Below are 27,781 nucleotides of genomic sequence, written 5' to 3' on the forward strand. Positions count from 1 at the left end.
TTCCTAGGCTAAGTAATTGTGAGTGGGGGAGGAAGAACATTAAGAGAAATAATCTAAAGACTTTGTTCAATGTTGTCGAAGCCTAAGGATATTTGTGTGTCCTTCTGATGTACTGAGGCTTTGCCGGTACCACACCATCTTTGGATTACCATAAGGTTATGTAGTAGGACTTAAAAGTACTAGGGCAAACATTTGATTTTTGAGAAAGATCAACAGAACAGTATAGAAATCCAGGTGCATTCATCAGAATACTAGGATCACAAGAGGACTACTCTGGTATACTCTAGTGACCTGAAAAAAAACTCTAAAATGGTAAGAAAGCTAGGGGACAAAGGGAAAAAAAGGGAAAGATTTATAATTTATTTTGCTTTCATAATTTTCCAAGTATCTTCAGAAGTAGAAATCTATAGCATTTTTTAAAATCTACATTAACTATATATGAGCTGAGAAAATGAGAAGGTAAAAAACATGGAGGATAAGTTTCTTTGTACTTACGAAATAGTTCCCTTTCTTAGGACACAAGACAGCAACTGGGAAGCTTCTGAAGCAGCTAGAAAGAATGCTTATTTTTGAGGGGATAGTGGACAAATGAGCCCTTGTTGCTAGAGAGACACTGATACATAATTTATCTGAATCCTGTCAAAAAACACTGTAATACCTGTATTAGGTTCTCTCAGGAAATAGATGAATGGCCGATCTGCTTTAAAAGTAGGAATCCGAGACCTTTTCAATAACAACAGAGCTGCAGGAAAGAAAGAAGAATCCCATTGCATTTTCTGTGCATTTTTAAGAAAATAACTATTGGTTATGAAGTAAGTTATATCCCATTTTTTTAAAGAAATCAAAGCATCCTAATGGCATTTCATTGTTTACTGTTGTGATGGGGGTGCAAATGGGAAAATTAAAAGATGCCATCTAGCCAATCCTGTCTCCTGTTTTGAACACATTCCATGGAATAAATTCCTTATTGAAGGTAACTTTCAGAATGATTTTTATAGGATGGATATCTCCTCTTCCCCATCATTTTCAAAATCTTTTGTTTTCTTTAGTATTCCTTTTAAAAAATGCTATACCACACCTGAACTTGGGGGTTATGGAAAGATTCAGAAGTGTGAAGATTCAACTAGGTAAATTTAAGAAAGGTAGATATGGGTGAGCAGTGTGACTGGGTATTCTCTGTTTGAACATACCTGTGGCTCCAGATGCCTTGGTGCCTTCCTCCAAAACTTCAATCTTGGCCTTGTGGATTGCTTCAGAAACGTAAAAGCCATCTTGGCCTAACCCCAGAAAATGATAAAAATGTGAGTTGCTCATTAACATTTTTCTAACACATTTAGAACACATTCTTTAAAATGTACTTACAAAATTTATAGTATCCAATGCTGGTTACTGTGTAGCTAGGGAAAGAGTGGAAAATTCTTGTTTTTGTTTTTACTGGAGGCTCGGGTAGCTGTTTGGAAAATTCTTAAGGTTCAATATGTTACCAAACTTTCAAAACTTTTAATTTGTTAAATATATGTAATCTCTCCCAAAATAATATTCAGAGCACTGCCCCATTTTTTTCGGTGGTTCATTTTCAGAAATGATTTCTAGTTAATACTACAATCCCTCCTTCAGCCAGTATTTCCAAAACTTCAGTAGTCATAAGAATCACCCGGCTATGTGTTAAAATGCAGATTCTGTAGCCCAGGAATCATTTTCACCAAGCTTCAGAGATCATTTCCCTTGAATGTCTTTTTGGACTGCATTTTAAGAGCCACTTTTAAATGACAAAGTCACAGGATTTTATTACAGGCTTTATTGAGGCACAATTCAGAGTAATATGAATGTGTCTAGTGTTGCATGACTGCATTCTGTATACTTAGATGTATCAGTTATGCAATTAATATGCCTCATGGGCTAGAATCTACAAAGCAGAGCGGTTAGTATAAATGTTCTATGTGCTAAGTTTCACAGATTATAAGTTTAGCAAATAGGACTAAGTGATAATTTAGAGGAATTGGCTGATTTTGTAAGCTAATCATTAACCATTTTAAACAGCTCTAAAGATGAAAGGATACTTGATGACACAGTAAAAAATGAAAGATTTAGAACCAGAAGAAACTTAAGAAATCATTCAGTCCAATCCTTTCATTTTAGAGTGAGCTGTTAACTCATCTGAGATCACACACTTGAAAAGCAGAGTTGAGAATATTCTGATTGAAAGCCCACTCCCATCCCATCTCTCCACTCCACTCAAACATTCCCACCTTTCAGAAAGTGTATGCTAGTCAACTCCAACATGCCACTGGGAGGTATCTGTGGCATGAATATTAAAACAATCAGTTTGATGAACACCTATGTGAGGGAGCTTTGTTTCATCTTAGACTAATGCTTAAATTGGTTTGTTTGTCACACTCATACAGGAGATAGCCCATGAATGCCGTGAGAGAATAAAACCAGACTAAAATAAAGAATATGCGGCATTCCATCCATCTTGTAAGTAAGGTGTGCACAGAATGTTGTGAGTTGGCTATATTCACTGTAAGGAACAGTTATTTTCCAGCATCAGTGAAGGGGACAGGAAGGGCCAGAGGAAGTAAAAATCAATAGAAACATTCACTAGTGTCACTTGTCCTAAAACCAGCAAAGAATTTGATTTATTTTAGCAGTTGGTATTTTTCTATAGGGTCTTTAAGAAACAAATTTCACTATCATTAATAATTATCTCCTCTTACTAGCTAATTAAGCAACCTGAAATGCAGTGCCAAAGTTACAAAGAGAGCTTTAGGGTTAAAGAATGGTTATTTTATGAGAGTCATGAGAGGGTTTTACTAATTTCCATGACTTCATTACCATATAGGATGGAGTCTGAACATTTTAAATGAATGTTGGTGAAATAAGCAGAGATTCACTACGAAACCCCTTACCAGCTAACATGTGTCTGTCTTAGTCTGGGCACCTTGGCAGTGTGAGAAATGGGACCAGTTGATGTGGATGAGTCTGGTTAGATGGTCCAGGCTATTTCAGTATTTTGAAACTGCAACTGAAGAGTTTCATTTAAATAGTTTCTCTCCATCAGACTATAAGAGTGGTCCAATAATTGACATATGTTTGCACAGCCATAAACCAAGGTCCATAGCCTATGCATGCCATGCCCCAGCATCAGCATCTTTTAAATATTATCTCTGGTAAGAGTTGACATTTCAAAAGACCAACATGTGATAAAAATGAGAATTTGGGAGTCATCTGTGGTTTTGCATTTTTCCTCCTGCTTGATCTTGTATTACAGATTCCTATTATTTTTTTATTGAGTACCTTTTGAAATATTTCAAAACTAATGAAATGAACCTAGAAGAAGTCAAGCACAAAGGGATTTTCCTGGTCTTTTTCTACTCCCCTAAAGTGTTGACAGCTGCTTAATGCCGTTGAGGGGCATACATCCTATTTTCCCAAAAGTTGTTCTCAAGATTGTTTACAGGTGGCATTCTATAAAAGGGTTCCATGATTAATTATATGTGGGAGATAGTAAACAGTTTTGCACTCACGTTTTCAGTAGGGGACTTCTTAGAGCTGCTAATCTGCTAACTTTTATAATCTCTACAGGACAATTATGTGGTGTTAAACCATGGAACCACCCACACCATTCTCTGTCCCAGATTTACAGGATTAGCATTTTGGGAACATACTTTGGGAAACTGTAGCCCACCATAAACCCGCTTGCTCCTACAATACATTCTGTATACAAAGCAAAGGGGTGATACTCTTCCTACCCTCCCTCCTGGCATACTCTCCACTCTTCTTCCGTAACATCTTCTAGGGTGTTTATCTTCCTTTTTAGACTATTAACTCCTAGAAAGCGTAAATGATGTCTTAATCATTTTAAATATTTCTTTGCCCAACTTACATTAAGAATACTTGGTACATAAATGTGTTTAGTAAATGCTGGATGAATTAATAATAGACACCCCTTACCACTATACAAATGGCCTTAATGTTCTTTAACCTTGTTAAACTTGTAAGGAAATGCCGATTGGTGTTTGTAGAACCATAAAGGCACGGCACAGGATGGGTCATCTGCAAGTCTCAGCCAAATGATTGTTTCAGTGCTTTGTTGGTGGAGACCATTATTCTTTGTGTGTGGCTGGTCATACTCAAAAGTTTAAAAGGTGTGGCTGGTCATACTTAAAAAGTATGACCATCATGTTATGAAGGTCATACTTCGTAACATGATGTTGTATAAACATTGTGTCCCTACATTTAATCTTCAGCTTCTCATAAATCAGGATAATCATTTGCTGTTTCTTTTGTCTTTACAATTATTATTTTCTGTAGGCAAAGTTAGTGGCTTTCAGAACTTGTTTCTAGTTTATCTTTTTCATCTTGTCACTTAGTTGCTAACACTAAGTGTTGGGGAGAGAGAGAGAGAGACATAGTATCCGGCCCAGGATAGAGAGAAAGAGTGCTAAGAAGAATCTGAAATGGCCTTTGAAATTAGGCTATGGTTAGTTGCTTTCTCCATTTGTCTCCTCTAGCCCACTCTGCACCTCTTTCTATTGCAATTCTGACCAGACATCTGGTGTGGCATGAGTTAACTTATACGTAACTTCCATACTCAACCAAACAACTCTGGTGGTTTGTTCATTTAAGTCATAGTAACAGAGAACTTGTACTTCTTACCGGGCAGAGACTGAAAACTACCTACTTACAAAAGCCAAGAAGAAGACAGTTTCTTCAGAGTTTCAAGTTTGTGCACAAGGAGTATTTTGTGGACTAGGAGGCATGGGTCTATATCAAAGCCTGCTGATCCTAAAGCCAGTGGGATTGCTTAAGGAGAGTATCTTTAGCTGGCATCTTCAGTGTGAGTGAAACGAGAATTACTCGTAAAAGCTGCATAACATCTAGTATCAAGGAGACTGGGAGGAAATTATACTCTGGTTTCAGTTGGGCCTTGAAATAATATTTAATGAGTCCTTCAGGCAGCAAAAAAAATATTTGATGCCAAGAAGGAAGAGATGAGTGACTTGTAAATGGGGAAAGAGAACTTGAGTAAAATGATTCTGGGACCGAAAGGCCAAATGTCTGCTGTGGTTGTTGCAGTTCCATCAATAGTACAAAACTGCTTGGTAATCCCTTGTAAACTGGAAGAAGAGAGGCCTGCATTTTCTGATCACTTACTCTCCGACAAGTTCTCTGCTGATGCCATACTTTATGTAAATGATTTTGTTTCTACAATTAAGGTGTGTGGTGAGTGGTAGCTACCCCCGTTTTAAGAATGAGGAAACTATTTCTTGGAGAGATGGATTTGGTGGCCCTGTCTCTAGAATATTAAGATGAAAGCCAATTTGGGCAGAGAAGTGGTTAGTCTCTTGATTATGTTTAAAGAAGGACATTAAGAAACAATACTTTGGTTGGCAATCTTTTTCTATAAAGGGCCAGATATTAAATATTTTAGCCACTGCAGGCCATATGGTGTCTGTCTCAACTACTCAATTTTGCTGTTGTAGCAGGAAAGCAGCCATAGATGATTTATGAATGAATGAGAGTGGCTATGTTTTAATTAAACTTTAGAAAAGTAGGTAGTAGGCCATTGTTTGCTGACCCTGCTTTAGGGGAACAAAACTTCACAAGAGAAAATTACCAGGCTGGCATGTTTTGTCAGTAGGAAATGTGAATGCAAGCTTCACACTTGGCACATGATAATTGCTTGATAATTATTAAATAAGCCAGATCTGCCTGCCTACCTTTCTGCTGGTTTGAGCAAATATAAGTAGATTTGAATTGCATTAAAAAAAAAAAAAAAAAAAAGAGGTTTGGTATCAAAAGGTACTTTTAAAACCAGGTTACTTATTAGATCTTGCCAGAGGAGTTTGTGGACCTTGGAAGTCTTCACCAATAGGGGAGCTACATGATGTGTGTTAAGATCAGTCCTGTTTGAGAACACAGGGTTGATGGCACATTAGAATATACTTTTAGGACATAAAAGGGAGAGCTTTAGGAGTTGTGAAGGGACAGTCAGTAAGCCCTAGTGATTCGTTGAATATAGTGATGTAGAAGGAAAGGTCAAGAATGGTCTTAAAGTTTTGAACTCTGATTTTCAAAATCACCACCAACAACAGGGATGCCATGGCTGAGCTCTGGAGTTGCAAGAAGACACTGGTTAGATTTTGCACATTATCAAACATAGAATTCTCTTAAGTTCTTCATCCCTTGCTCTTTCCTTGCCCTCTGATCTTTTCTCTTCAGTATTCCTCCTTTCCCTGAAATGTGAGATTATGCCTGTGTCAGTAAGGAAAGTTTCTGTTTGAGTCATTTGACCAAGTCAACAATATTTACTTGGTATCCCACTGTGTGCCCAGCATCGTTGTGGACACTACGCCCAAACTTGACTATTGCTTTGCTTATCTCTTCGCGTGTTCAGGCAATGAGTACAGAGCTGGTAGATTTTAAACTCTCTAGAATAGATTCTCACTCCTGTGTTTTATTTGATAAGTAACTCTGTCAATCTGGTCACCAAGACTTCTCTTGTGGGTCAAAATCTCAATTTTCCTGTGATTGCTTAAGAAGGAAGATTCTGAGCCAAAATTTAGAAAAGTCCACATTATGATGTTCTAGAATTCAAAATAGTGATTTTCAAGCTCTTCAGGTAAGGGAAATGTCAAGGCCAATGGAAATACCAGCTACAGTATCATCTTTGCACAGATAATTTAATATCCAGAGTAGAAACAAACCTGAGCCTCTGAGTTGGCAATAGTTTAGTTAATGGTGTCTTGAGAGGATTGTAGAACATAGGTTCTGGCATTCACTCCCTGTTTATATTTGATATAAATTCCCTATCATAAGCAAACAGCATGTATTGATTGGTAGTAGCAATTCAACTATGTGCAAAGAAATTCAACATGATTGGTGGAAAGGAGAACATTTTAAGGCAAGGTTGTAAGAGCCTGGGTAATTTGAAGAAAGGAAATTGGACAGATGAGGGAGGTTTCAAGACTAGCTTATTAGAAGAGGACAGAGAAGGTATAGGGAAGGAGAGAGGAAAAGGGTGTAGAAACAAAGGGTGCCTGTGAAGCTGATGGAACAGCAGGAGGTCATAATGAAGAATCTATTGCTGTAGCAATGCCTTGGATCCACTCCTAGTCATGACGGTTGGAGGGAGGGTCACTTTATTGTATATTGTGGACATTGACCCCATGGTGAAGGTGGTATCTGAAAACCGTGATTAAGGCCTGAAGAAACATCCCTTCCTCACAAGATCTAACTCAAATTTGACTGTTAGTAGAAGCAACACATTTTTATATCAAACAGAGCACCTTTCTTATCTTTTACATAATGTTGACTCTGATTGTTTACCACTGAAGGCTCTGTGGAAACGAGAATCCCTTAATCAAAGTATGATAAAACTGCCCCAAACACAAGGCTAGAAAGTTTGGAAGAAGAACCATTTTTACCTGAAATTCCTTTTAAGTTAGCTTTGAGTGGATCGAAAAGATCAGTGACTCCCCAAGAATTTAAAATGCTTTTTAAGTTGAATTGATTTTGGATCCTAAACCTGAAAAGCAAAAACAAACCATCAACTTTCAAAATTCTTACTCAATTTGCTTTCATGCACACCACATGAAGTCCGAAGTCCCTAACTTGGAAGTCGGACTGGCTCCACCAGATTTATTTCCAGCTTCATCTTCCATGGCGCCTTCCCATAAGCCCTAATCTGACCACACAGAGCTCTTCCCCACCTCTGTACTCTTGTTCCTGCTGTTCATTCTAAGTCTTCCCATTGACTTGGATTATCTTTTAGTTATCCATTTTTCAGTTGTTACCTCCTCCTCCTCTTCTTCAGCTATTTTGTGACCTTTGGTTCTTAAAGCCCCATTAACACCTTGTTTTGCTCTTATGATATATAGAACATTCTGCTTCCTATTAGCGTCATTTATGATATTGTAAACTACCTGAGAAGAGTGGCTATCTCAATTCATTTTTTAAACACTTTTTTTTTTTGAGATGGGGGTCTCCCTATGTTGCCAGGCTAGACTCGAACTTCTGGCCTCAAGTGATCCACCTGCCTTAGCTTCCCAAGTAGCTGGGACTACAGGTGTGCCCCACTGTGCCAGACTCCAATTAATTTTTGTTTCTTAATAAGAATTAATATTTAATGAATGCTTACATTATGCTAGATACTATAAAAGCTTTATGTGGATTATCTCATTTCATCTTCATATAACTATGTTATTATTATCCTCATTTTACAGATGGGAAAATCAAGACTTAAAGAGTTTAAGAAACTTGCCCAAGATGACATAATGAGTATGTGATGGACCTCGATTCAAATCAAGCCTGTGTGTGTGCAGAGTCCATGCTCTAATCACCTACATTTTGCTACCTCCCATCTCGTGTGGCATCTCACTTATAGTAGGTGCAGAAAAGAGGCTGTTGACTAATTGCCTTATTGACAATTAATAGAGTATTTTATTTAATAGAGTGTTTATACTGGATAAAATCTATTTTCATATTTGCTGTGTGCAGTTTATGCCTTTGGAGCACAGTAGGAAAAGAATGGAACTTAAAGCCTTGGTTTTCCTAGTAAACCCTTTGAGCATAAAGAATCAGCACACCAATTTTATATTTCCCCAGGAACAAGGCTTTTAAAAGTTTACTGTTGAAAATCCTTTAAAAGAGCTGCTGATACTATTTTCTTTGAAAATATAAAAGATCAAAGTGAAAATTAGATGGTCTTTTCTATAAATAATACAGAACTTGTAGGAGAGTAAAATATTGAACAAGACCATTTAATATCAAAGGTCTTCATTGCTATACAAGACAATGTGACTCATACTTTAACCAAAATATCATACTTTCTCATAAAGGTATATTTTTGAATCTTCAGAATAGTTTCCAAAAAAGAAATATACTTTCTCCAAATATGCTGACATTTCTCCAAAATATTTTTGGACCATCTCTTATGAAATTTTCTTAAATACTGAAAACACATCCTTTTTGAAACCTCTAGTTGCTGAAGCAGTGGTTATGAGCATGAACTTGGGAATCCAATGTCTGAATTTGAATCCTGGATCGAGTAACTACCTGCAAACTAGTTACTTTACCTCCACAGGAAGTTACTTTACTTCTGTTTGTCTCAGTCCTCATTTGTGAAATGACCATAATTGTAATGCGTGTTTGTAGGGTTGTAAAGATTAAATGAATGAATCCTTGTAAAGTGCTTGGAACAATCCCCAGCACACCCCATGCACTTACTGTTACCATTGTGATTTTTAAATTATTTTTCAATTATATTGAGAAAGAGTTAATTAAGGGCTATTTGAAACTAAATGTGATTATGGTGGGTGATAAATTTTTTGTAAACTAAAAACAGCAGTAAAAGTGAGGTATGACTATAAAAGCTTACAGTGATTGTCTTGTATGGCTGTGAAGGCAGATCCAGAAGAAATGCTACAAAAATAACTTGATTTAAAAAATACCCTTTACCAATACCAGACAAGGATATTACAAGAAAGACAAATTACAGACCAATATACCTTATGAATATAGATGCAAAATCTTCAACAAAATACTAGCAAATTGAATCCAACACCATATAAATCTCACCATGACAAAGTGGGATTTATCCCAGGAATGCAAGGTGGGTTCAACATATGAAAACCAATTAATATAATATACCATATTAATAGAATAAAGGACAAAAGCCACACCACCATCTCAATAGATGCAGAAAAAGCATTTGACAAAGTCCAACACCCTTTCATGATTAAAAACAAACAAACATCAAACATACAACAAACTTTGGATAGAAGGTAACTTTCTTAAATTGATGAAGGGCATCTACAAAATCCCCACAGCTAGTATCACACTTTACAGTAAAAGACTGAAAGGTTTCCCCCTAAGATCAGGAACAAGACAAGAATGTCCACTCTGACCCCTTCTATTTCACATGCTACTGGAGGGTGAGTAGGACAATTACATGAGAAAAAGAAATAGAAGGCATCCAGGTTAGAGAGAAAGAAGTAAATCTATCTCTATTCACAGATGACTTGGTCCTACACATAGAAAACCCTAAAGAATCCACATACACACACACAAAAAAAAACCTATTAGAGCTAATAAATGAGTTCACTGAAGTGCAGCATACAAGATTAAGATACAAAAATCAATTATGTTTGTATACACTATAGAACAATCTGAAAATAAGTAAAAATTCAAAGGAGTAAAATACTTAGAATAAATTTAATAAAAGAAGTGCAAGACTTGCATATGGAAAACTACAAAACATTGTTGAAAGAAAGAAAAACTTAAAGGAAAGATATTCTGAGTTCATGGCTCAGAACACTGAATATTGTTAGAAAGTAATACTCGCCAAATTGATCTATAGATTCAACACAATCCCTGTCTAAATCCTTCCTGCCTTTTTGGCAGAAATTGACAAGCTGATCCTAAAATTTATATGAAAATGCAAGGGGCCCAGAATAGCTAAAACACTCTTGAAAAAGAAGAAAGTTGAAAGACTCACACTCCCGATTTCTAAAGTCACTACAAAGCTACAGTAATGAAGACTGTGTGGTACTGGCAAACACACATCTATGCCTATAGGATAGAATTGAAAGTCCAGAAATAAACTTACACATTTTGGGCGATTGATTTTGAAAAGATGCCAAGAAAATTCAGTAGAGGAAAGAAAAATCATTTTAACAAATGATTTTGGGACAAAGGGATAGATACACACAAAAGAATGAAGTTGAATCCCTACCTCATACGATATACAATAATTAATTCAAAATGGATTAAAGACCTACATATAAGAGCTAAGCCTATAAAGTTCTTAGAAAAAAACATAAACCTAAATTTTTGTGACCCTAACTAGACAATGGTGTCTATTCAAAAGAATATGGCATCAAAAGCACAAGAAACAAAAGGAAACATAGATTAATTGAGCTTCATCCAAATTAACAACTTTTGTGCTTCAAAGGACAGCATTGAGAAGTGAAAAGAAAAACCACAGAATGACAGAAAATATTTACAAATCATAAATCTGTTAAGGTACTAGTATCCAGAATAAAGAACTATTACAACTCAATAATAAAAAGACAACCAATTTAAATATGGGTAAATCATCTGAAATAGACATTTCTACAAAAAAGACATTTCTCCAAGTACATGAAAAGATGCTCTACCTCATTAGTCATTAGGGAAATGCAAATGAAGTGCACAATGAGATACTACTTCACACCAACTAAAATGGCTAAAATAAAAAGATGGTCATTAAGAAGTGTTGACAAGGATGTGGAGAAACTGGATTCCACACACATTGCTGGTAGGAATGTAAAATGGTGCAGTGACTTGGAAAACAGTCTGGTAGTTCTTCAAAAGGTAAAATGTAGGGTTACCACATGACCTAGTAATTGCATTCTTAGGTGTATATCCAAGAGAATTGAAAATATATATACACAAAAAAAATGTACACTTGATTGTTTCTAGTTGCCAACAAGTTAAAACAAGCCAAAATGTGTCTAGGCACCCAAATATCTATAAATTGATGAATAGGTAAACAAAATGTAGTATATCAATATAATGGAATATTATTCAGTCATAAAAAGGAAGATAGTATTGATTCATGCTACTATGAACCTTGAAAATATTATGCAAATAAGCCAGACACAAAAGGCCACATATTGTATAATTTCACTTACATGAAATTCTGGAATAGGCAAATCTATTGAAAGCAAGTAGATCAGAGGTTGCTGGGAGGTGGGGAGGGGAGTTGGGAGTGACTACTAATGGATATGGGGTTTCTTTTTGAGGTGATGAAAAGGTTCTGGAATTAGTAGTGATGGTTGCACAACTTTGTGAATATACTAAAAACCTCTGAATTGTGTACTTTCAAAGAGTGAATTTTATAATATGTGAATTATATCTTGATTTTTTAAAAAAGAAACACTCCTAGAAAAGCATAAACCACACACCATGATAATCAGCAGCTCCTGGGAGGAAGGGCAAAACTCATTTTGAATATGTGGGATCTGGTGGATTTTAAGAAGATATATATTATGTCTAATATCAAAACATTGCTCAGCCTTCTATGTTGACCTGATAATCAAATGTTTTATTCATTACATACATATTTGACATTATTAGTCTTTCTTGTGGGACATCACATGATTGTGGTTATAAATAACCCTTAACACATTCTTGGTTTTCTTGATTATTTCTTTTTTTTTTCTTTTTTTTTTTTTTGAGGTGGAGTCTCGCTCTGTCACCCAGGCTGGAGTGCAGTGGCCGGATCTCGGCTCACTGCAAACTCCGCCTCCCGGGTTCACGCCATTCTCCTGCCTCAGCCTCCTGAGTAGCTGGGACTACAGGCGCCCGCCACCTCGTCCGGCTAGTTGTTGTTTTTTTTATTTTTTAGTAGAGACGGGGTTTCACTGTGTTAGCCAGGATGGTTTCGATCTCCTGACCTCGTGATCCGCCCGTCTCGGCCTCCCAAAGTGCTGGGATTACAGGCTTGAGCCACCGCGCCCGGCCAATTATTTCTTTAGTTTGCTAAGCATCCCTCATGAAGATTAACAGTCCCTATGCACTTTTTTATTTATTTATACATAAAAGGTTACTTTGGAAGCTAGACCCCATAATTCATCCAGAATCTACCAGTGCACTGCTTGGTGATGTGTAATCTGAAAGCACATCTCATAGTCACACAATTTTGCATTGCTACCCACGGTGTGCAAAATTTTTTGCTCTTGTTAAACAAAAAATGCCTGCTGACTGTAGAGCAGGTCATACTAAAAGAAGAATGAGTGATTTGAGAGAATGAGAGGTAAATTCCTGCCTAAAAGCTGACTTTCTGTCTATCATGATCCAAAGCTTATACCTAAATCTAGACCTAAGACAGTTTTTACTTTTCTGTTTTGTTCCCCAAAGGATTTAAAGCTAGCTTAGAAACAAACAAACAAACAAAACTTGGTTAGTTTTACTTGTGAAATAACTTAATTTTCCTAAAAACCTCTATCCTTCTTGGACAGCAGTCTTGGTAGTCTTAAGGAGATTAAAAAAAAAAATTATCAGAATGAGGTTAAGTGCTAACTAATAGTTGTGTACTAAGATTTCTGCCTTGCCTTGCCTTGCCTGCCTGCCAGCATTTTTCAGGATCACTGCTTGAGGGTTTGAGACTTCTAAAAGCAGAATCAGGACAGTGGAGAGTTCTCAGTGGAGCTGAGCATTTCCCTGGGGTGTCTTCCAGGGAAGAGCTGCTCCAAGATGAGGCCCACCGTCTGTCTCTTAAACCCAAAAAGGTTGTGGCAAATTCCCGCAGCAGCCTCCTTTTTCTTTCTACTTTTGACATGGAACGCTGCTCTTCCTTCCCTTGCTGAGTTTCTCTCAAATATAATAGGAAGATTAGGGTTGCTTCTGCTCCCTCCCTGAGAGATCTGTTGAAATATTCATTCTTTGTGTTTTGGTTTGGGTTCCAAATATTTCGTTTTGAGAGATACCCTTTACCTTAGAGTTAGGTGCACCTTTTGCCCTGGGCTATGCCAGATCTCACTTTAGACCTTGGCCCTTAACTTGCTGGGTCTCTCTTTGTATGTTTTCCTTCTAGTGCATAGATTTATTTTTAACTCCTTGAGGGAGTACTGCCGAGGACTTTGCCTTTGCCTACTGGAAGCCCAGGCAGTGGAGAGAGGCCAAGGCAGCTAGTGGCTACTGGACAACATTCCTTGCTTAATGCTGGTCAAAAAATGGTTATAAATGTACTCTGATTTCAAATATATCACAGAAGCTCATCATTTAAAGAAGCCCTAAGAGGAATCTTTTTGTAAAGTTATGAGTTTTGCTAATATATTTTGTTTTGAAAAAGCAAAATAGAATGCTGCCAGTTCACTTGTTGATTTATATTTGTACCTATTGGGTCTTCTTAAAGGAGAATTCACCTCTATTTAGAAAGAATGAGAAACTTCTGCATAGAGACTTAAAGTGTCATATTTTTATGCCTTAATTTGGCATCTCATCAGAATTTTATCTGTACTTGCTCAATTACATAAGTCATCTTATCTCTTTGGTTTTGGAAAAATGACAGTTGTATACTCTTAGGATGGGATAAGATTTGGGGAACGTTCCTACAAGGGAACCATGAGCATTTCCTCTCCAAAAACTGGTTGTGGCCTAGGGCTGGATCAGGGGTCCTCGGGGGGCTCCAGTCCAGCCCAGTGAAGGCAGAATATCTTGTCCTGGGAAGACTCTGGGAAGTTAGTTTATTTCAGTCTGTGCCATGAGCTAGCCAGTGGTGGCTCTGAAATGGACTCAAACTCTAGGGTCACCTCCTCTTGGCCTAACTTCTGGGGGTACACATTAGACAAGTCATCCCAGTGGCTAAGCACAGACCCTAGAGGCAGACCACCTGTGTGCAAATCTACGCTCTTCTGACTGCTGGCTGCACAGCACCTGTGAGGGGGACTCAGCTGCTCACCTGGGCAGGAACACATCCATCCTGGCTCTCCTCAGGCTGGTGGTCCAGAGGTGGATGGTGCTGGCTGTGAGGTGTGGCTCACTGTGGCTCAGGGGGATGTCTTTGTCACGGGGCAGCACCAGGAACAGACTCACTGCACTTCCCAGGTAAGGCAGCTCCAGCACCCCCACCTGATGTCCTGCGGTGTCTTGGAACTGACCTGAGGGTACAGTGGATCAGAGGTCAGCTCTGTCCCAGGAGCCAGGAGAACGAACCAGTGCCAGACCCTGAGAGAGGCTGGCTCAGAGGACTGGAAACAATAAAACGGAGCATCCACCTCACCCTCAGGAGGCAGTTTCAGGCCAAAGACTGTTGGGTGATATGGTCGTTTTATAAAAATCCTAGACCTAGAGTCTTTAAGATACCCTCACAGGACCAGAGCCAGAGGCTCTGTAGGGCTGGGTATGGGGGGGATGATGGCATGTGCAGAACCACATAGAGTAGTGCCACCTTATCCTTGGCAGATATGCTCCAAGAACCGCAGTAGAGGCCTGAACCTGTGGATGGTAATGAGCCCTGCATATACTACGTCTTCTCGATCTGATAACCAACATGGCTACTAAGTGACTAATCAGCGTACCGTAGACAGCCTGGAGATGCTGGACAAAGGGATGATTCATATCTCAGGTGGAACAGAGAAGGACATCAGGAGATTTCACCAGACTATTCAGAAGGGCGTGCAATTTAAAACTTGAAAATTATTTGTGAAATTTTCCATTTAATATTTTCTGATGCGGATAACTGAAACTTCAAAAGGCAAAATCATGGATAAGGGTACAGTGTACTACTGTACCCAGTCTTAAAGGAACAGCCAATTCAATCCGGGCCTATTGTGCCTGCCAGGGTGGCAGTTTGGTCCAAATTCTACTAGTGCAGAAGGAAATGTCAAGCATGAAACTGAGTTTCTCTTCCACATCTGTGTCTTTTCACTGTCCTGTCAGAGCACACTGTCCAACACTCCTCTCTAAAGTCTCTGGGCACCCTAGTCTTTCCTTCTGCCATGTGTGCCCAGTCCAGCAGCTAAACCCTGCAGAAACACATCCCAATCCCTTAGGAGCAGGGACCTGGCCTCCTCTCTCCTGCCCTCTGGCCCGGGCTTCCTCTCCCTTTAGACAAACCAGCAGGGGCAGAGCTCACCGTAGTTGACCTCGGCCATTTGGTGCATCATGGGGACCTGAAGGACGAGGCCATGGGCACAGGTGAAAGGCAGGATCTGCGTGTCTGTGGAGGAGAATCTCTTCCGCCAAGTGCCTTGGAAGGACATGGTGCTCACAAGCACAAGCTGAGCAAATGCTGCACCAACTTGCTCCCACGGCCAGCCACCAGGGCCCTCACTAGGGCTCTCACCTGCAAGCAGGAAAGCAAGGGGGGCGTGGGTTAAATGTGCACTGAAGCTGAACCGAACCCAGTGCATGTGTGGACAAGGAGTTAAATGCTAAAGTTAAATGCAGAGTTAAAACGTGAAAATGAAGATCTTTTTGCTTAAGGTGGTTTCTCTTCATCTTACAATATCTTTTCAATTTACTTAAGAATATTTAATTCCCTGTCTCAGCTCCTTGTGCTGTCAAGGACCCAAGGCACCAGGAGCTGCTCTCAACTTTTGGGGACTGTTGAGTGATATGGTCATTTTATAAAAATCCTAGACCTAGATAGAGTCTTTAAGATAACCTCACAGGGCCAGAGTCAGAGGCTCTGTAGGGCTGGATATGAGGGCGACAATGACACCCCTGCTGGGGATGAGGGTGTGGAGAGGGAAATGGAAGTGAGAACTCAGAAGTCCTGACACTTGCATGACCAGGGAGGTAGGGGCAGTGAGGCATCTCTGGAGTTGGGTTGGTAGCATATTTATTAAAATCTGTTAATTGCAAATCGATACGTGTTTATAACCAGCTGTTACTGAAGACTCTGCTTTTTATTCTTTTCTGAACAGGTTGGGATGCTGCTACTGGTTCTGTTTGGGGCCATTTCCTAGGAATTATTAGACATTCCCTCCCCAGGCAGACCCTTGGAAGAAGTATGTGCTGTGATGGGAGATCCTGCACAATGTCGCCCCCAGTCCCCATCCTGCCCTGCTGCTGAGCTGAATCTCTCATTGAGCCTTTGCTTAGACAACAATATTCAAGGTATGGTCTTTGGAGGGCTGCAGTTAAAATTTCATGCAGTGCCAGAAAGAGGAGAAGGCAGACCACCCCTAAGGGGATAGTTTTTGTCCCAGCTGTTTATTTGTTTAATAAGCACACACTTTGTGCTAGGCTCTGTTCTAAGTGCTTTAGCAAATCCTCACCGACTCCTCCTAACAGTTCTGTTGTTATTCCCTATTTCACAGGTGAGGGAACTGAGGCTCAGAGAAGTTGGGCAAGGTCACATACTTATGAGGGGTGAAGCCACCATCCACCCAGTTAGCCAATGCAATGTGGATTGCATTGAAATAGAACCCCAGCAGCTCCATGGAAAGCTTGAATTTGAATCCAAGCAGCCTGGCTCTGGACTCTGTGTTCTGAGCAACTGAGCCAACTGCCCCTTTTTCTTAGAGGACAATCAGCCTGCATTGGGAGCTGCTTCTCTGGCCTTATGCCCTGGCAGCACAAGGATCTGAGCAGGGAATTAAACATATTTAAGTAAATTGAAAAGACATGGTAAAATATGAGAGCGAGAGAGAGAACTTTATCACAAATGATGTTAATTTTTGCATTTAATTCTGCCATCCTTGTCCACACACTCACCGCTTTCCATTCAGTCATAGTATACATATCACTTCCTATTCTTTTTTTTTTTTTTTTTTTTGAGGCAAACTCTCGCTCTGTTGCCCAAGCTGGAGTGCAGTGATGCAGTCTTGCCTCACTGCCACCTCTGCCTCCCAGGTTCAAGTGATTCTCCTGCCTCAGCCTCCCCGAGTAGCTGGGATTACAGGAACATGACACCATGCCTGGCTAATTTTTTGTATTTTTAGTAGACATGGAGTTTCACCATGTTGGCCAGGCTGGTCTCGAACTCCTGACCTCGTGATCTGCCTGCCTTGGCCTCCCAATCCTGTTCTGCTATTTAATCAACACTGGGTCTTGAATGTTCTCCACATTGCTGTGAAACTTTTGAAATGATCAAGGATGCTGGAGCCAGACTACCTGGGTTAGAATTCTGGCCTGTGGACCTTGGGCAGGAGGCTGAGCTTTCTGTGCCTCAGTTTCTCCAATTATAGAATGGGGAGAGTAATAGCGCCTACCTCTTAGGATTATTGTGAGGGTGAACTGAGATAATAAACTTGGAGCAGTGCTAACTAAATAAACTAAACACTCGGTAAGCATTCATTATTTTAATTATCTTTTGTAATAATTACAACTGCATAACATGCAGGTGCTGTGCTACACTGATTTACCCCTCATTGCGGGGCAGCGAGGCTGTTTGTAAGTCTCTTTATTCAATAACGCTGAGCTAAACATCTTATTGTGTGTAACTTTTTCTTAAATTGTTTCCTTAATCTAAATTCCCAGGAAACCCTTTTTTTGACTCCTGTTGCATTTTGCTGTCACAGGTAGTTTATTATAGATGAGAGCAGAGCTCAGTGGGTGAACAGTTGCATGGGACAAAGCCTGTGGGGTCCTCCAAGTTGGGAGGCTCTGAAGAGCACACTTCTTTGTTCTTGTGTGTTCTTGTGGCTCATGTGTGTGTGTATGTGTGCCCATGTGTATATTTGTGTGGGGGAGGGTCAGAGCAGGAAAAGCGGCAGAAAGGGACTTAGTGTCCCCTTGTCATTCAAGGGTAGGATCTCCTAAGTGGACAAACTTCTGCTGTAATTGAAGATGGCCTGAGCACCATGGCCTCTGACAAGTGATGAGTGAGACTCTTTCTCTGCAGCCCTCTGACTTAGCCTTATTGAAATGGACAGTTTTCTTTTACCTGCAGTCTGTCTGGAAGCCCCTTCGCTAGTCTGGATGGCGGTGCTGTTGGGCTCACCGAGGTCGGCTGGTTCCAGGCTGCTATTGGCCCACCAGGAGACCTGCTCCACAAAGCAGGGGGACAGCGGTGTTCCCACTTGCACAAAAAGGCTGCAGGCCAGCTCCATCTCGGCGCCTTGGCTGGAGGTGGGTATTGTGGCATAAACAGCATGCAAGAAATCTTTCACCCTTTGGTCTGTGAAAAATAAGTTGGGATAAGTTGACAATGGTGAGTGTGAGTAAGGAGTTAGCACAACCTCCAGCGCACATTGCATTGAGATGGAACCCCAGCAACTCCACTCTTGCTCATAAAGTTCATCTACCACACAAAGCCAGTTTGAAAAAGTCATAGCTAATGTGCTCAGGAATCAGCCTGGATCCACCAATTAAAAGTTGGGAAGAAACCATGCTAGAATCTGAAAGAAATCAGGCTGCAATGAAGTCAAGTAGAAAAACACTACCAACATCCTGTAGATGAATAGAGGTTATTCTTCCTTAATTTCCTGCCTTAGGAAGGTTGATGTGTGCTGGAGTAGATTTTCTAGAGCTGGGAAAACAGCAGGTCCACCATGCAGGGTGATGGGGTTTCAAACACAACATCAGGATATTTATGTGCAATGTCACAGTGACAATGATGAGAGGTGGCCAGGATGTTGTACTGTCAATATGTCTTGTTCAGGGCTTTAAATCCATTCCCACAACTACGTGTCATGAGCCTGAGTAACATTTGGATTCAGCCTTGTGTAGAACTATGCTTTCAATTTGAGAAATACAGAGGAAAGGTAAGAACTCCTCCCATCCCCCCTTTCCCTAAGACCCAGCAGACAGCTTGTGTTTTTAATGTCAGTGAGAGGCTGCAAGAATGTCGAGGAAATAATAAGCATTTGAGAGAGTCGATAGCTTCCACCTTCATGGATGGCAGCTGGACTTCTATTTATTTACTGTTTATACAGGAGATTGCTTCCTTCTCTCCATGATCAATAGTGGATTTTGTTTTCATGTTATTATTCACAAGCTGCAGCTTCCGTCCTCTCCCAGGCATCCCTTAGGCTGGAACGAGGGCTCTTGCCTGCTGGTGAGTCCAGACACAGTTGCATACCCCAAGCTTCACATTCCTGGCACATGCAAGCTGAGTGTTTCCGGAAGTGAAGCCCCTTTGCTTAGGCTGCTTCTACTCCCTTTTAGGCACAGCCCTGCAGTTATCTACAAACCCTCCCTGTGAGACAAAATGCTGGGTATCTTTTCCTCCACTACCTGGCTCCAGCTGGTTTTCACTGGGCTGAAACTCTCACTCAGTTGGGGTCTGTCCCCTCTGACACCCTTCATGTTGCAGAAGCCAAGCCAGGAGGCAGCAGCAGACCCCCGAGTTTCCTGGCTAATGTTCTCTGGAGACACAGGAATCCAGAGTCTACCCTTGCCAGGGCCCCCAGCCACGAGGCTGCAGAGGACATTAGTAGGCAGACATCACTTGTCCACAATATGTTCACTACCAAAGCTGCTTCTGAGAATCCACAATTGCAAAAGATTGACTCAGAATCTTTATCTCATGAATCAGCCTAACTTAAGTGCTTGTATTTGAGTGTAGTAAGAAAAAAAATGGATAAAAACATACTTATAATCAGATTTTACTCTATCGAGGAAGGTCACATGTATTTCTAAGATCACATTCCTAGGAATATTGACTGTCTGCAGAGAAGAACTGAAACACTTCCCTGGTCCATAGTGTGATGTGACCTGAGGAATGGTCACAGAGCTCTCCTCTCTATCTTTCCACCCTCTCTGGGCCAGGGGACCCACATTCTTTTAGTCAGAAATAATACAACAGCAGAGTACATTGGGTTGAAGTGAATTTTTGTGTGAAATCTTTTCTCTGCCCTAGCTTAGTTTGTCCATGCATATTTGCACACAGGAAGAACATTTTTAGACCCACCAGAATATGCAATGACAGGGTGAAAAATGCTGGAGGTTAACTGTGTTTATAGACATTGTGCTAAACACTCAACACTCCTGATCACACTAAACGCTTTTGACAGTTCTGTGAATTGAGGGCTATTATTATCCCCATTTTATAGATGAGAGAGCAGAGGCCCAGACAGATTAATAAAGGTGCTCAGTGTCACCCAGGTATAGGTGGTGGGGCTTTACTACCCTGCCCACCCACAGGGTGAGGAATGGGTGGGCTGGGATGACCCTACCTAGGACAGCTTCATTCCACTTGGAATGAATGTGAGGCCACAGAGCTCATAGCCTCTTTTTTTTTTTTTTTTTTTTTTTTTTCTGTCTTTGCTGAATTCCTAGATCCTAGTCTAGGAAGAAAAAAGTATGTGCGTGAGTGTCTGTTTTAGCTGGAGCTGGTAGGTTGGTTCTGAGGTCAAGCATTGAGCTGAGGCACTGAGCGTAGGCAGAGGTGAAGCTGACCTGGCATTCGAAAGACTCATGCTGCTGCCGGCAGAGTTGCTCTAAAATACATAATCCATAGAAATAAGCTGGCAGATCTGGCACTGGCTAGAAGTCACAGATTTATAAAAGCAGGTTGGTCAAAAGCATGGGCTCTGAAGCCAGGCAGCCTGGGCTTGAGTCCCAACTCTGCCACTTATTGACTCTGTGACCTTGAGCAAGTTGCTTCAACTCTCCATGCCTATTTGCTCATCTCTAAAATTGGGATGATAATAAAATTATCCTCAACAGAGCTGTTGTGACAATTAATTCAATTAATGTTTGTAAGTGCCTCCAGCGCTGCCTGGCACCTGGGAAAGCATGATGCTAGGGCATGTCAAATGAAACTGAAACATTGCCACGAAACCTGTTAGGTTAAAAGGAAACCTTAAAATTCAAGGGTCACCACCATTCCAAAGTCTGAATGCCTTCTGTCACAGACCTGTCCAGTGATCACTATTCCCCACTTGCACGCCATAGGGAGCTGAGCTCCCTATCTCCCAGATAGCCTGAGTAGCAGAGTGAGCTGGAGAGAGTGAGTGTGAGTATGAGCAGGAGGGTGAGCTGGAGAGAGTGAGTGTGAGCAGCAGGGTGAGCTAGAGAATGTGTGAGTGTGTGAGCAGCAGGGTGAGCTGGAGAATGTGTGAGTGTGAGCAGGAGGGTGAGCTGGAGAGAGTGAGTGTGAGTGTGAGCAGGAGGGTGAGCTGGAGAGAGTGAGTGTGAGTGTGAGCAGCAGGGTGAGCTGGAGATAGTGTGAGCAGGAGTGTGAGCTGGAGAGAGTGAATGTGAGCAGGAGGGTGAGCTGGAGAGAATGTGAGTGTGAGCAGGAGGGTGAGCTGGAGAGTGTGAGTATGAGCAGGAGGGTAAGCTGGAAAGAGTGAGTGTGAGCAGGAGGGTGAGTGAGTGTGCATGTGGGCAGGCCTCTTACCATGGACAGTGTACCCCAGGGCATCTGCCAGCTGCTGGCCAGTGTTCCCTTCTGCTGCAAACTGCAGGATCTCCAAGGGGAGGGACACACCAGCAGGAGAGATGACGAAGTTCGTCTCGTTTTTACACGCGGCCACGCTCTGGTAGAGGCGAAGTGCAAATTCAGTCTTCAGCAATGTCATTCCTTCACGGAGGTGGCCATTTGCTTGGAGGAAGCAAGAGTGAAGGAGGAAGAGGGTGACCAGGAAAGGTGGCATGGAGGCTGGGAGGGTTTCTGCAATTCAGAGGGAAGAGATGCAAGGTAGGCTGGAAACTGGTGATGAAAGAGGACTGTATCCCACAGACGACTGGGACCCCCAGCTCTCTTTTTAGGGGCCGGGGACGGCTGAGGGAGACATGCATTGAGCTGTCTTGGTTACCCACCCTGAGGCCCACCCGCCTGGGCTGCAGAGCTGCACCCTCTTGTTTCAGCATTAGAAATACTCACTGTGGTCCTTTGGAAGCCAAACTGTGGTCTGAAGATCTGCTTCGTCCACTTACTGGATGTGTGACTTTGGCAAAGCCCTGGTCAGATCAGAAGCAAAGCATTGTGTTGGGAAAAGAAATGTAAGAGGTAATCCTACTCATTGTTCTTGGTATTTAGCCAGCTTATAGCTGTGCCATGTCTATCAGGAATAATAATAAATAATTATCTACTATGTTAAAAAGGACTTTGTACATTTGCAGTTAATCATCCCAACAATGTCACTAGTATCTGTTATTATATTTCATCTATAAAGAGGATGATTGAATCTTTGAGGCTCAGTGACTCATTTATATGGGGAAAGAAACAGGGCTCTGACTCAAATCCTGCTCTTCTATGAGTGGTGTATACAATTTTGAGAATACCAATGTACATTAAAATGTTGATACATGAACTAATTGTACCTCGAATATCAGAATTCTTGTGATGCCAATTTGTCTCTAAAAAAGAATATTTTCACAAAGATAGTTCCTACCACAGAAATACACTCTTCCAAGGAAGAGAGATCATTAGCTGGAAAATAATGCAAGAAGAAAAAGGCAAAGCAAAAAAATGTTTTCGATGATCATGCCACACATCCAGCCAGCAGCAATTTTTGCTAAGTTATCTAACTGTGGTATCATACCAGACTGATGTAAGAAGAGGTCCAGAGTCACTTCCTGGACTCGCCAGTGAGCAGCTTACCCTGCTGCTCACATTCACACTCACTTCTCCAGCTCACCCTGCTGTAGAAGTTTGCAAGCAAGGCCACTGAGCGTGATGGTGCCTATTTTAGGTAAAGGTCCAAGATAGAAAACATCCTCTTTTTTCCAACCCTTCCTCTCTGCAGCCAAGTACAAATGCAGTGCTTGGATGACCTTGGTACACAGGTCTCGGTCTCTCTGTCTCTCTGTCTCTCTCTCTTTCTCTGTGTGTGTGTGTGTGTGTGTGTGTGTTTGTGTCCCAGCCCAGGATCATTTGCAAAACTCTTAAGCCCCAGGGTTATTGCAGCTCTTATAACTTCCCACCTCCCACAAGAACACTCTCAGCAATCAGACCTTGATGCCCCTGGGCTCCCCATGAACAAATCCCTGTCATGGCTCACCTCGAATGGCCACTTACTCACGGGCTTTTGTATCACTGTTGCACCTTTCCTTGCTCAATTCTGTCCTTGTGGGTCTCCAGCATTCATGTGCTCCCCTTTTAAAAAAGTGGAGCAGAATCTGCTTTGAATCACAAGACAGCGCAGAGAGGAAGCTGGCGATTGCCGTCTCTGCCGGCGATGTCTCTACCACTCGGTCCAAATTCCTGGAGCCTGGAGGTCCTGCAGAGAGCCAGGAGAAGCAGCCCAGCCCAGGGCAGCAAAGCCCAGATCAGAAACAGAGCAGGGCCATGGGGGGGAGCCAGCCACACCCGTCAAGCCTTCTTAGGCTTGTGACCTGGTTGTACCAGCAAGGAACCCCTCATCCAGCCCTTTGTCACATTGAGGAATTCCACTGATAACTTTGCTTATTGGGCTTTTGCTGGGTACCAGGTACCTAATGTTTCCCCCCTCCTCTTGTGAAGAAAACAATAAATCAGTCATTGGGCACTACTTAATTCAGCAAATGAAAAGAAATTCTGCAAAAGAGAAAACAACGCAAGATATGGCACAGTCAGTTCGGAGCAGGGTGACTTGCCTCATTTATTATTAATAAAAGTGAATGCACTAATTTATATATATAACTTGAGCTATTAATAATCTGGTTCTTCTCAGATACAACAGTTAGTAAGTCCAAGAACTAATTTGAGAAAGAGACCATATTGAGTAGACAGAGACCAATGAGTAGACAGATATTTTTGAAAAATATGAGCAGGTTCTGTCAAAAGTCTGTCCTTGTGATCAGTTCAGAATTACATACATTTCTATTAAGGACTTAGGCCTTGTATTAAGTTCAAAATAGATGGTAGCTTATATGTGGTTACAGATTAAAGAAGAACTAAATGCAATTCTTAATAATTATGTCTCAGGCATCTGTAAGTGTTAATATTTGAAAATCAATGGACTGTTTTCACTTGACAACTACCCATACCCCTGTAATCAGTGGGTAATTCACTTTAAGGAGTTTTATTACTGACACCCAAATCTGGGATTGTTTACATGTCTTAGGATAGTTACAATTCTGTAACTGCATCACATAAAATATCCCCAAATCTTTAGATTCAGTGCCTTGGACTCTAAGCCATAGTATGAAAGGAGAATAAACAGGTTTAACTTATTCTATAGCACCCAGAGAGGGCATGTCATTCATCCATCTGTCCATCCATCCATTCATCCATTCATCCATCAATCCATCTGTCCATGCAACTGTCCATCCATCCATCTGTCCATGCATGCATGCATGCATGCATGCATGCATCCATCCATCCATCCATCCATCCATCCACCTATCCATCCATCCAACAAATATCTCTTGATCATCTGCTTGGTCACAAATCACTGTGCTTCTAGGTTCTGGGCATATGGCAGTGAACCAGTTACCTGGACTCAGCTCCTACGGGACTTAGAGTCTTGCTCACTGCCTGCATATTTTAGATGTTGATGGTGATGGAGCCGCAGTAACTTGTGAGGACTGCCTTGTCACACTGTGAGCTACCTGTAGCAGGAATTGTGGGGGAAACAGCTGATTCACTATTTGCCAGTGGTAGCAGTGGAGAGAAGCTTATAAAAAGATTTCCCAGATTGAAAAAAATGTTGTTTGTGTAACTTCTACAAACATTTCTTTCTAACTCTATGAATACACCATTCTAACTTGCTTTTAAGAAACATCCTTCAGGAAAAATGCTAGGGAAATTTAACATACAGGATATATTTTCTATATAGGCTAAACATTTTAAAGTGTGAATGAATGAAAGATGAACTGGAAATGATTTTTCTTCCGTGTACTTGGCCTTGAACCTGGGTAAGTCACTGTGCCCCTGACCATTTAAGCAGAGATTATCATGTTTATTTCTATCTTGCTGGGATGGATGTTCATTATACTGCTAAGTGAAGCTCCATTCTTGGAGACATTTATTTGTAATTTTAACAACATACATAGGGAGCATTATTGAGCACTTACTGTGTTCCAGCTACTGTATTAGACCCTGTCCATTCACAGTTGCAATGAATCCTCACAGCAATCCTATGAGGAATGTATTATCATTTGTATTTTGCAGATGAAGAAACTAAGTCTGAAGAGCTTAAGATCTTGCCTAAGGTCCCACCAGGTCAAGTTGGGGTTTGAACCTAGGGCCACCTTGACGCTAAGGCATATGCCCTTCATCACAGTCTTGGTGCTGTCAGGAGCCAAGGGATGGGGTCTCCTAAAATTCCTCTTGGCTGTAGGATTCTAAGTCTTTCGATGGCCAGCCCAGACTCTTTCGCTCATAATGTGTGTTCACTTTGCCCGCATTTACCAGGAATGCTGTGCTGAATCACCTGTAGGCAGACTGCTATGAGGCCCAGCACTTTTAACAATTATGGTTTGACATTTTTCAGTAGCCGATTCTTATAAACAAATCACTTTCAAATCCAAAGGTCTACCAAACTAATGTGATGGATAGAAGCATTGCATTTCAATTCAGTTAGGACATAATTAATAGGTAGGCATCTCCTTTGTGTTTATATGGGCTGCCTGTCTGGGGTTGTACAGAGGGAGTCCCATTTGTAGCCCTGACCTTGAGGATTTTGCCATGAAGAGAGAGCACACCCACTGAAGACATGGGCACTGCTAAAAGAAGTCTCAGGGAACAGCTAGAGCAAACCAGAGGGCAACACAAGGTAGCCCAGCACATGGTGCTGCAGAGCCAGATGAAATTAGCAAGTCCTTCATGGGAAATGGTGGAGGTGAGCCTCCACCTGTCCTTCCAGGAAGGCAAAGGCAAAGCGCTGCTGCTGGGCTTCCTGCTGTCCTGGCTGATAGCTGCAACACGGCCCTCAAGTTCTTCATAACTATGCAGTGCTTAGACTCAAAATGAACCTGGGCTTCTCTACTTTTTGATATCTTTCAGAATGGTGTGCTGGAGAGAGCACAGAGGGCTGGTTTCAAAATAACTGCAGACCTTGGGCGAGTCACTGAATTGCTCTGAGCTTTAGTTGCCTCTTCCACAAAGTGGGTGTATAATACCTCCCTCTCACTGTGAAGATGACAGCAAACAGCCTTAGCATGGCACCTGATAAGCAGGAAAGGCTGAAAGCATCAGCTTCTTTGGACTATGTCCCCATCTCTCATCTCATCTTACTTAAGAAACTGCCATCGAGGTCCTTTCATGCTCACATAAGAAGGAGCTTGGGAATCGTCATGTAACCGGCTGGACTATGAATCTATGCTGTTGTATCCGGAAATATGTTTTTTTTTAATTAATTTTATTTTTTTTTTTGAGACGGAGTTTTGCTCTGTCTCTGAGGCTACAGTGCAGTGGCATGACCTCAGCTCACTGCAACCTCTGCCTCCCCGGTTCCAGCAATTCTCCTGCCTCCGCCTCTTGAGTAACTGGGATTACAAGGGGCTGCCACCATGCCTGGCTAATATTGTATTTTTAGTAGAGATGGGGTTTCGCCATGTTGGCTAGGCTGGTCTCGAACTCCTGGCCTCAAGTGATCTGCCTGCTTCCGTCTCCCAAAGTGCTGGGATTACAAGCGTGAGCCACCGCATCCAGCCGGAAGTATGTTTTTAAATGTCCTGCAAGAAATAGGTTGGAAACTTTAACAAAGGTCTCTAGACTTGAATTCAGAGCTAGTTTTTAATCTAACTTTGGAGAAAGTAAGTTGTTTAATAATTTACTTTGTTATTATGTTAACATAAGTTGTTGCTGTCACAGGTGCAGAGGGTTGAGTTAATCCTCCTCCTCAGTTCATGCCACATAGTTCCATGCAAGCACCCCTCTCTTGCTTGTCATTTTGTTTCCTCTTACGAATATGCTTTGAAAAAGATACATTGTTGTTTTATGTGCATGCATTTTACATTTACATACCTGCTTTTATGTTATGTATTTTGTTATGTTCCCTAATGTTTTTCAGTAAACGCAACGTTTTTTAAGATGTAGCCGTGTGGTGCTATGCATGCATCTGATCCTGGCTTCCAGCTTCTGGGCGATACTCGATAGTGTGCAACTGCCACATTTTCTTTATCTGCTCTCCCAGTGATGAACATCCAGGTTGCCTTTAACTCCTCGCCAGTGCAGACAGCCCTTGGACAGCTCTTGTGGACTGTGCGGGAATTTCCCTAGGATGTTTACCCAGGAAGAGAATTTGGAGGTTATACACTATTCATATATTTAATTTTACTACGTAGCTCCACACCACGCTCTGGAACATCTACATCCTTCTACACCCCGCTAAAGCCCAGCATCTCTGCCAAGTATTTCCCATCACTTTTATTTTTCAACTTTAACAGATGCAAAGTCGTATCTGATTCTGTTAATTTGGATTTGGCGGGTTACCAATGATTTTGAGCATCTCATAATATGCTTGTT

The 27,781-nt window shown here is 41.3% G+C and overlaps 2 protein-coding genes across 4 annotated transcripts in view; one reads left to right on the plus strand and one right to left on the minus strand.

The window, feature by feature from the left end:
• The window catches only part of INTS6 (integrator complex subunit 6), a 111,035-nt gene extending 92,556 nt beyond the window's left edge, over positions 1-18,479 (plus strand). Inside the window, exons 17-19 of one of the 3 annotated variants that reach the window (XR_001885928.1) lie at positions 8,229-8,388; positions 16,419-16,611; positions 18,389-18,479. The gene's annotated coding sequence lies outside the window, so the exon portion shown is untranslated. Of the gene's footprint in view, positions 1-7; positions 988-8,228; positions 8,698-16,418; positions 16,612-18,388 lie in introns of those variants that run through there. The other 2 variants (XR_001885929.1, XR_001885930.1) reach the window with 2 other exon arrangements.
• Positions 551-22,393, minus strand: SERPINE3 (serpin family E member 3). The gene is given in 8 exon segments (XM_017873735.1): positions 551-625; positions 627-742; positions 1,191-1,277; positions 7,431-7,531; positions 14,450-14,648; positions 15,626-15,835; positions 18,383-18,616; positions 21,785-22,393. Coding segments are annotated over 8 exon segments (1,278 nt in total). The 5' UTR covers positions 22,041-22,393.
• Positions 22,394-27,781: the final 5,388 nt, after the last annotated feature.

The sequence above is a fragment of the Rhinopithecus bieti genome, unplaced genomic scaffold (genome assembly GCF_001698545.2).
Source record: "Rhinopithecus bieti isolate Rb0 unplaced genomic scaffold, ASM169854v2 scaffold_7398, whole genome shotgun sequence".
Taxonomy (NCBI): Eukaryota; Metazoa; Chordata; class Mammalia; order Primates; family Cercopithecidae; genus Rhinopithecus; species Rhinopithecus bieti.